Source organism: Lissotriton vulgaris, chromosome 5 (assembly GCF_964263255.1).
Source record: "Lissotriton vulgaris chromosome 5, aLisVul1.2, whole genome shotgun sequence".
Taxonomy (NCBI): domain Eukaryota; kingdom Metazoa; phylum Chordata; class Amphibia; order Caudata; family Salamandridae; genus Lissotriton; species Lissotriton vulgaris.
In genome coordinates this window covers 699,400,404-699,409,989 of record NC_141693.1, presented here as the reverse complement: position 1 = coordinate 699,409,989, position 9,586 = coordinate 699,400,404, and the positions used below count along the sequence as shown (strand labels likewise).

The 9,586-nt window shown below is 48.4% G+C and overlaps 1 protein-coding gene across 1 annotated transcript; it reads left to right on the top strand.

Annotated features, from left to right (window-relative positions):
• The first annotated feature begins 2,135 nt into the window (after positions 1–2,135).
• LOC147711413 (uncharacterized) lies at positions 2,136–3,856 on the top strand. Its single transcript, XM_086920162.1, has 2 exons — positions 2,136–2,558; positions 2,822–3,856. The coding sequence occupies exons 1-2, from the start codon at positions 2,136–2,138 to the stop codon at positions 3,854–3,856; spliced, it is 1,458 nt and encodes a 485-aa protein (XP_086776288.1).
• Positions 3,857–9,586: the final 5,730 nt, after the last annotated feature.

The following is a 9,586-nucleotide window of genomic DNA, read 5'->3' as shown; positions in this document are numbered from 1 at the left end:
TGTTCAGTGGCTACGTGAGGAGTGTAACGGGGGGAGGGAACCAGTAGTGGGCGAAGTGCGCCTGCGCACTAATGTAGTATAACTCAAAATTTGGATTGTCCAAACCCCCTTGTGCATAAGGTCGTGCCAACCTGTCCCAGTGTATACGGGGCTGCTTACTGCCCCAGACTAGTCTAATAAGCTCTGACCGAAAAGTATTAAATAAATGTCGCCCGTGTCATAAGGGATATTGAGGAGTAGATAAAGGAATTTCGGAAGTATGACCATTTTTATAAGAGATAAACGACCAGCCATAGTCAACGGAAGCGCTATCCAACGGGTAATACAACCAGTGATATGTTCTATTGCACAGCCATAGTTGAGGTGCATGAGTTCTTCACGATCTGCAGTCACACATAGCCCTAAGTACTTAACCTCATCGTCACACCATACAATAGAATAGTCCATCTCAAAGGGAGTGGCAGCACTGGTCAGTGAGAACATTTGTGATTTGGTCCAATTTATATTAATGCCAGAATAGCCGCCCAATTTAACAAACTCGCGCATGAGTGGATTTAAATTTTGTCTGGGGGTTTTTATATAGAGGGTGACATCATCTGCATAGAGGGATTAGAGGGCAGGACGCAGGAGGCCACGAAGACCCACCTGATGGAAATGTTGTCTAATCCTTGCTGCCAATGGTTCCATTACCAGGGCAAAAAGGAGCAGGGATAGGGGACAACCCTGGCGAGTGCCGCAGGATAGGGAAAAGGATGGTGAGGCATGCCCATTGATCAAGACTTTGGCTGTAGGCGAAGTGTACAACAGTCGCACCCAGGAAAGGAAAGCTATAGGGAGCCCCTTACATTGTAAAACGGTGAATAGGTAATCCCATTCCACCGAGTCAAAAGCCTTGGAGACGTCCAAAAAAAACACACAAGCGCCAATTTGGGATTAACCGTTTGTAATTTTTTTTATATTAAAGATGAATACAATTGATGCATTGCACCTGCCTTCGAAATGTAAATAATGTTATAATGATTAAAATTGAACCATGAGACAAAGAAACAATCCACCACACTTACACCTCATTTATATAACCCACAACCAGTCAGTCAGTCAGTCAAAAAACGTTATTATCAGTTGGAAGCCATTGTGAAAAGTTGGGCTGATATGTGATGTCCACTATTCTAGTGGGCACCCTGTATCAGTCCAAACAACCCTTATGGTGATGGTTGTAAATTCAACCTTATAGACCAGCTATCCTAGTGGTAGCATGGACAAAGCAGTCTTAGGTTAAACTCAAGAGGGCATGTGAAGCCACCTGTTTTATCATATGTAACCCCTTTAATACTAAATGAAAGGACACCACACAGGTTATATATAAAATATATATGTATTTATTTCTAACACAACCCCTCTGAACTCTTTATGAGGTCAGAGGCACAAGCACATATCAAGATACTTAATTAACATACAATAAGTTTCACAATATCCAGTAGCACCCTAGGGTCACGTCAAACCATATAATAAAATAGTGGTATAAGAACCACTTCACGAACAAAGGATAGGCCTATGGCCTAGGGAATCCTTGGGGCTACACTGTACTACCAAAGGATAGGAAGTAGGAGGCCCACTTGAGGCGTGTGCAGCGTCTTTACACACACGCAAGTTACCATAGAGTTAGAATGGGAACGAAAGAAATGGAAACTACTTCTTTTAGGACACAAAGGGCCAGATGTAGGTAAATCACATTTACCGATTTTGAAATACCGAATATTACCGAATTTTACCGATTCGGTAATTCAAAATCGGTAAATGGGATGTAGGTACCAACATCTGGATTTTTTAACGAATCCTTGAAATTCGGTATTAACAGATCGGTAGATACCGATCGGTAATTACCAATCGGTATCTACCGATCGGTATTTACCGATCGGTAAATACCGATCGGTAATTCCCGCGACGGACAACAAACAAAAGTGAAACTTACCACAACAGCCAATCAGGTGCAACCACCCTCCCCCTACTCTCCAGGGAGTGGCCCCACAGGCAGGTGCAACTAATTAGAAGGTTCAGGAAAGGCAGTTGGAGCCGAGAGACTGGGAGCAGCAGAAGCAGCAGACAGAGCTTGTGAATTCACTGAAAACTTCAACATGGAAAGCAGCAGGGACACTGAGCAGGCTGAAAGGAAAAGAAAGCTTAAATTCAGTAGACTGGAGCTACAGCTCCTTGTTGAGGAGGTGGTAAAGGTACACCACAGACTTTTTGGAAAGCAGTCCCTAACTGTGCCAGAATCAACAAAAAGGAAACTTTGGCTGGAAATCAAAGATAAAGTAAATGCAGTGGGAGTCACCACCAGACACACTGAAGATTTAAAGAAGAGGTTCTATGACCTAAGGAGCCTCACGAAGAAAAAATTGGCTGACCGCCACAAACAGTCACAGCAAACAGGTCGAGGAAAGAACACTGCACCCCCCCTCACCGAGCTGGAGGAGCTGGTAGCCACAACCCTGGAGGCTGAAAGTGTCCATCGACTGGGAGAAGTGGACAGCTCTGCGCAATCTGCAAAAAAAAAGGTAAGATGCAAGCACAGCTATCCCCCTCCCACCCCCATACATCCCTCACCCCTTGCAGCTAAGTTACCCCAGTCCCATGGTGCCTGTGCAAAACTGTACCAATGCATCATGTTACATGTAGTTAGTCATTGAAAGACCATGTCACACAGCACTGTAACCAACACATAATTCAAATGAATGCTGACAAAATGAAGGGCAGGCAGCATGTATAAAGTGCAATGTAACATGTTTAATTGTAGTGGCTGTGACACATTTACACCTAGCTGATATGTGCTCATATGTCCACAGGTCTCACATCCAGAAGGCAGTCTGAGGAGGCAGAAGGCACGGCACCCCAGAGGGATGACAGTCAGGAGCCAGGGCCCAGTGCATCCCAGGACACAGGTGTTCCGAGTGGGCAGCCACCCTCCCAAGAAACTGACATCAGTGAAGAAATGCAGGGCTCCCCAATTCCTTCACAGTCACCACTATTGGTCTCATCACCAGAAATGCATGCATCCCTTGTTGTAGAAACACCTGTTGCACACCCTGGCAGGAGGCATGTTGTTCCCCCACTGCCGGAAATGGAGACAGGTGCTGATGAAATGGTGGGTGAAGACTCACTTAACTTGTTACAAGCTCACATCACTGCCACACTGCAGCCTAGCACAGAGCCTGTACCAGGTACCACTAGAAGGCGCACAGTGCAAGGAAGGGATGAAGGTGCACATGGGGAGGGTTCCAGTGTCTTCAAAGGCCTGGAGGGAGCCATGGTCAGGATTCAGAGGATGCAGGGCAAGGGCATCATGGCCTGTCAAAGACAAATGCGAAACATGAACATCAACATGGAAGAAATTAGCAAGGGCATAAAAGAGCTGGTGATAGTCAACCAGAGCATGGCAACAGGCATACAGCAACTGTGCACAAAACTTGACTCTGATATTAGTGCAAGGCGCAGGGACAGGCAGCGCGCAGAGAGAACAGAGAAATCCATGGAGCAGCTGGCTACAGCCACATCCCTGCTATGCAGGCGTAGCATCAATAGTCAGGTAGCCCTGATTCATAATAGCAACCAGTTGACAAGGGGCATAGCTGGAATGACCGGTGCGCTGGAGGCCCTACTCAATGCACAAAGTGCACAAAGTTCTGCTGTAGACGTGCCGGACACTGAAGGTAGCACCAGTAGGAGCAGCACAGCTAGCCCCCATGGCGTAGAGCCAAGGAGGAGCAGCAGGCGACAGGGTGAGGCTATAGGCCAAACGCCCAGTGAACAGGCTGAGCCACAGACACCTGCCAGTGCAAAGCGTGTGCGAAAATGAACAGTTGTAACGATGGCCTACTGCCAATGGACATTTGATTTATAGTTAATACAGTGTTATTTGCACATTTGTGCCATTGCAACCAGCCAAGTGACTATGTACAACTCTGGTTGGTGGATTCTACACCTGTCTGAGTGTGTTTGCTCACTGTGAGCATTGATGTCAAATGCTTACTGTTGCACTTTTGTTCTTCAATAAATCTTTACAAATCTAATTAAACAGAAGCTTGTGCTTTCACTATAGCTCAGTGTCTTCACTTACTCAGAAATAGTTGCGTGCTATGTCATCACGTCTGTATCTGCCATCACTTGGTGTTGACACTCTAGCAGGTTGTCTTTCAGGCACAGCAATGTCGTCGTCATGATCCTCATAGTCAGATAACTCCACCTCAGTCCCCTTCTTAACAGCCAGATTGTGCAGCATAGCACAGGCAGCAATGATCTTACAGCAGGTAATGGGGGTATACTGCCTTGCACCTCCGCTCTTGTGCAAGCATCTGAACCTACTTTTCAATATACCAAATGTTCTCTCAACAACATTGCGTGTGCTCTTGTGTGCCCGGTTGTATCTCCTTTGGCTGGGTGTTGAGGGGTTGAGGTAGGGGGTGAGTATGAATGAGCGGAGGGCATATGCACTGTCTCCTAGAATGAAAAGGGTAAAATGTACTCACATGCATACATGTACTGCTTATTGCAATAGGTGTAATAGGTGTTGCACACTGTCTCTTACCTAGGAGGTAGCCTTCACCAAATTCCCCTGCAGTCAGGCGTGCATAGATGCCACTGTTTTGAAATATATATGAGTTGTGGGTACTTCCCGGGTATTTTGCAACAATGTCTGTGATGACGTTCTTGGCATTGCAAATCACCTGCACGTTGATGGTGTGGCTTGACTTCCTATTGCGGTAAATGTATTCCGTGGCAGCAGGGGGACAAATGGGGATGTGCGTCCCATCAATGCATCCGATGATATGGGGAAATCTTGCCATCTGGTAGAAGTCAGATATGGTTTCAAACAGTTCAGCATGGGTGGATGGAAAAGAAATGTAATGCTCCATCCTATGCAACATGGCGTCAAGGAAATTGTGAAAAAACCTTGAGAGGCTGCTCTGGCTCACCCCTCCCACCGCAGCAACCACGCTCTGGTAGCTCCCTGACGCCAGCAGGTGGATGCTGCACAGCACCTGTACATGTGTTGGGATTGCATGTGCCCTTGGAGTGGGGTGCTCCAACAGTGGTTTTAGGTCCCTGATTAGCTCCAAGATGGTGTCTGGAGCCAACCTGTACCTTTGCAGTATCTCTTCCTCTGTGAGCATGAACAGGGTCACCCTCTGCCTGTAAACCTGCTCCTGTCTCAGCCATTCCCTCTCTCCTTCCTCCTGTAGCCGTAGCCGTCTTGCAATGACATAAAATGCAGCCATTGTGCAAACAGAATTGCATTTTGGGTCCTTATTTATAGGCTGCACCTGGTTACCTCCTGCTTTGAATCCATGGTAATTACCGACTGTTAAATACCGATTTTGGAGCAAATTCGGTATTTCGGAGCCTCCCTACATCTCAATTTCAATTTTGACTGTTTTTACCGATCGGTTTAGTTTAACGATCGGCAGGTTTACCGATCGGTACGTTTACCGATCGGTTGGTTTACCAATCGGTTGGTTTACCGATCGGTACGTTTACCGATCGGTAACTTTCACGATCGGTAACTTTAACGATCGGTAACTTTAACGATTCGGTAAATTTACCTATTCGGCCTATTTTCTATCACCTACATACGGATCACTCAATACCGGTCGGTAACGGCCGAAAATCGGTATTTTCGGCCGTTACCGAACGGTAAAGGCCTACCTACATCGGGCCCTAGGTTAGTTAATACCCACAGGAGCACCGGAGTACTGGCGTTACCTCACCCACAGGAAGCGGGTGCATAGGTGTCAAACTGTGTCGGGTTTCGTCGCTGAATCCTATGGAGCCTTGAAGAAAGATGCTGCAGGAGAGAAGTGTCCGGTTGGATCGAGGATGAAGAGTACCTGAAAGCAGAGGGGACAGAGTCTGGGTCACTAGCCGGTGACCAGGAAGGAAGCAGGAAGGAACCAGGCGATGTCGCGAAGCAATCAGGTGATGTCATGAAGCTTGTCTCTGCAGCCACGTGGACCAGGAGGTGTCGACGATGACCAGGAGCTGGGCACGGACTGTCCCACGAAGGATCTCCCTGTCTTCGGTGTCGGCTTCTGGATTGGAGTTAACAAACCTTGGCTAAGGCAACCCACGCAGGAATCGAAGATGGCTTCTCGATCAGACCAGCAAGGTCTGATGGGCTTCTCATTTTCAGGGAAGCAAGAGCCAGCCTGGAGCAACCAGGCCAGTGGTGGAAATTCATAAGTTTGTCATCACAGAGGCCACTAGTCAACGCGCAAGTGACCGGACAGAGGCGTTGAGCAGGAAAATGCAAAAGGGGCCCACGCAGCACTCGTGGAGTGTGGAGGGCTGGTCTTTGGTGCAGATAATGCTCGGGCTGGGGTTTCTCAATCCCCAATGCACAACCTGGAGGGTGCCTCAGAAGTTTCATGGAAAGCAATTAGATTGCTTTCAAGATGGCCGGTCCCACGTCTCGTGTCGCCTTCACAGGTCTCAGCTTTGCTGTGGCTGTGGATCGGGCTGAAGGAAGTCTGGAAGTCCGGGTCTTGTCAGGCTCTGTGTTCGGGCTCTGGCGGGAGCGACGACAAAGCAAATCATTGATCGCTTGATGGTGCCTGCTTGTGCAGGGTGGTCACTCCTTGACCACAATGGAGATTCTTCAGTCTTCTATCTTCAAGTAGAGCATCGAAGGTCCAGAGTTTCGTTTCAAGTTTCAGTCAGGATAAATCTAAAGTCTCTAGACTCAGCTCCTACCTATACACTAATCTAAGGGGCTGGATTACCTGCTAGGTCCCTCCTATGGGTGGGACCAGGGAAGTTTCGCGCCAGAGCTGGGGCTGGAGAGCCCCAGCAACTGGTTTGAACCGGGCTATGCATGGGACACCTTGTAGCCCCAGGCAGTGTCTCATTTCATTCAGCCCTCCCTGCCCCAATACACTATGGCCTGTCTGGGGTGGTGCTAGCACCTCCCAAGACAGGAAACCTATTGTCCAAGCCTTCCTCGCTGGAACGACTCCCAGCAGCAGGAGGTCAGACTTGTGTCTGTGGCAGCAGCATTCATTTTGTGATGCTGAGGCTCTGGTTATCTTTAACCGGGTTTAGTGGGAACAACATGTCTTCCCGCTCTAGAAGGGTGGAATGCTACCCCTGTTGCCAGAAATGGTGAGGGGGTAGTATTTCAAAGCGCATGACAACTTACACAACATGTTTTGATAAAGCCAAACCAAAGATAGCATTCAACCACGAGGATGATAATGCACTTAAGAGTATATGGTATGGCTATATCATAGAACAGCTATAAGGACATGGTTCAGAAAGCTTCAGACAGGCTCAGCTCATTCTAGAGCCTCATCTCACATAAAACCAAGCACTCTGCCTCCAGGATTCTTACAGCCTGCCATAGGAGTGACTTATAGGTATACATGTGTCCATATGTAACGGTAGGTATAGGGATACTACACCTAAGCAAGGGGTGGTTACACGACCTTGCCCCAGCTGAGTGATCAGCCAGTTGTGTCAATGTGAGTGGCCAGCCAGGGGTTGCATAATACATGTTGCAACCCTTGGTAGGCCTTGGATGCACCTATGCCCTGTGTACCTAAAGTACACTATACAGGGGCTCATAAGGTGACCCAATGTCCAATTGGAGATGTACCTAAAGTACATGGAGTCCATTTTACAGTGAGAGCAGATAGCCTAGGGCCCTGATTAACAGGATCCCAGGCCAACTAAGTAGAAAACCAGCTAAACACTAGGAAAAAAAATCTGGGGTACCCATAGTCAGGTATCCGCCTTCCTGCACAACCCCCCCCCCCCCCCCAAACGAAAGAAGATAAGGCTATCCTTGACCAGGTAAGCCTATATTGCCTAAGTAGCCATATAAGGAAGTACCTGCACTAGCATGGTTACCCCATGTCTCATGGTCCACTAAGCAATCCCTTACCCTAAGGGTATCATAGGGTCTCCACCATAAGGAATCTCTACCTGTGGTGTGTTTTGGCAAAGTAAAAGGCTGGTGTTGAGATGGAGTACTGAAGTGAGGCTCCTCTAATGTGGGGCTCAGCTTCCTCCAATCATCTTCCTCCATGTGGGCCTTTCTTTCCTTGACTGAGTTGCACTGTGCTCTCAGGGTCAACCTCTGGCTACCTACAGCTGGGTCCCTTTTGCTGGCTTACTGGAGGGACAGGTCAGGTATGGGGCCATCAGGTCCCAGATTTGGCTGTGTCCAACAGAATCCATCTGGGGGAGGTTCCTAACTAAGTGTAAGGGAGATCCCTCAGGAGTATTTGACATTTTCACCTTGCTAGGGCTGCTAGCTATGGTGCCCCTAATCTGCTGATTGGGTGGTTCTTGTGGACAGGGGGCCCTTTGGGGTGCACTGGCCTCCTTGACCTCTGCAGCCCTGGGCTGACTGAGGTAGGGTAGAGAGGGGCAGGTTACCTGCTCCAGACTGGGTCCCACCTTGGAAGGGTCCACTGACATCAGAGGCTCTGCCAGGCTAGGCCTGACTACATCTGGGACAGTTCCTTCACAAGGAGTAGGGTCAGTTCCCTGAGGAGGCTGACTCTCACCTAATGTCTGGTATGAGGGAGACTTTTTATCCTCCCCAATGCTCTCTGTCTGAGTGGAGTGATCCATAGTTTCAGGCTTCACAACACTAAAATCTGTTTGAGTTTGGGCCGTGACCATCACAGCCCCACCAACCTTTTCAGGTAGGAACTCTGTTTGTGTGTGGGCTGTGACCATCACAGCCCTGCCAACCTTTTCATGGAAGTCTGCCTGAGCTTGGGCTGTGACCATCACAGCCCTTCCAACCTCTTTAGGAAGGAATTCTGCTTGAGCTGGGGCTGTGGCCATCACAGCCCCACTAACCTTTTCTGGAAGGCCTACCATTTTGGAATGGGTTTCTTGTTCTACCCCAGCCCAGGCTGAGATCTCTAGATCATTCCCCAGTAGACAATCTACAGGCAAGTGTGTAGACATTGCCACTCTCTTGGGGCCAGTGACACCTCCCCAGCTGAGATTAACTACTGTCATGGGATGATCTTTCTGCACTCCATCAATGTTGGTCACCTGATAGGTGAACCCAGGTAAAAGTTGTCCTGAGGGGACTAGACTGTCAGTCACCATAGTGATGCTAGCCCTTGTGTCTCTATAGGCTTCAACTTTCTGCCCATTGATGTGGGGCTCCTGTCTGTACTTGCCCAAAGTGTTGGGACAAGCAGTGAAGTTGGCAAACCCCATGCCATTTTCACAGACAAGATTAGCTAAGTTAGGGGACCTGGTTAGGCCAGAGTCCACATGAGTTCCCAAAGTAAACCCAGCCATATTCTTGAGGGCACTCCCACCACCTGGGGGATTACTAGTAATAGTAACAGGAGGTCTGGGAGTATTACTTGGGGAATGTTTCCTTATTGTTGGCCCTTGGGCAACTGCTATCAGTCTTCCAGTGGCCAGGCTGTTTACAGACATGGCAATACATTATTTGAGGGTTAGAGGAAGTGTTTTGGGATCCACTCCCACCATTGGAGTTTTGGGGCCCTGTGGATAACTTGTCGTTTGATTTATCCCCACCCTTCTCTTGAGGCCTGGT

Coding starts and splice junctions, on each gene's coding strand:
- LOC147711413 (XM_086920162.1), top strand. CDS start 2,136: ATGGAAAGCAGCAGGGACACTGAGCAGGCTGAAAGGAAAAGAAAGCTT. Junction 2,559..2,821: donor CGCAATCTGCAAAAAAAAAG/GTAAGATGCAAG, acceptor ATTTACACCTAG/CTGATATGTGCTCATATGTC.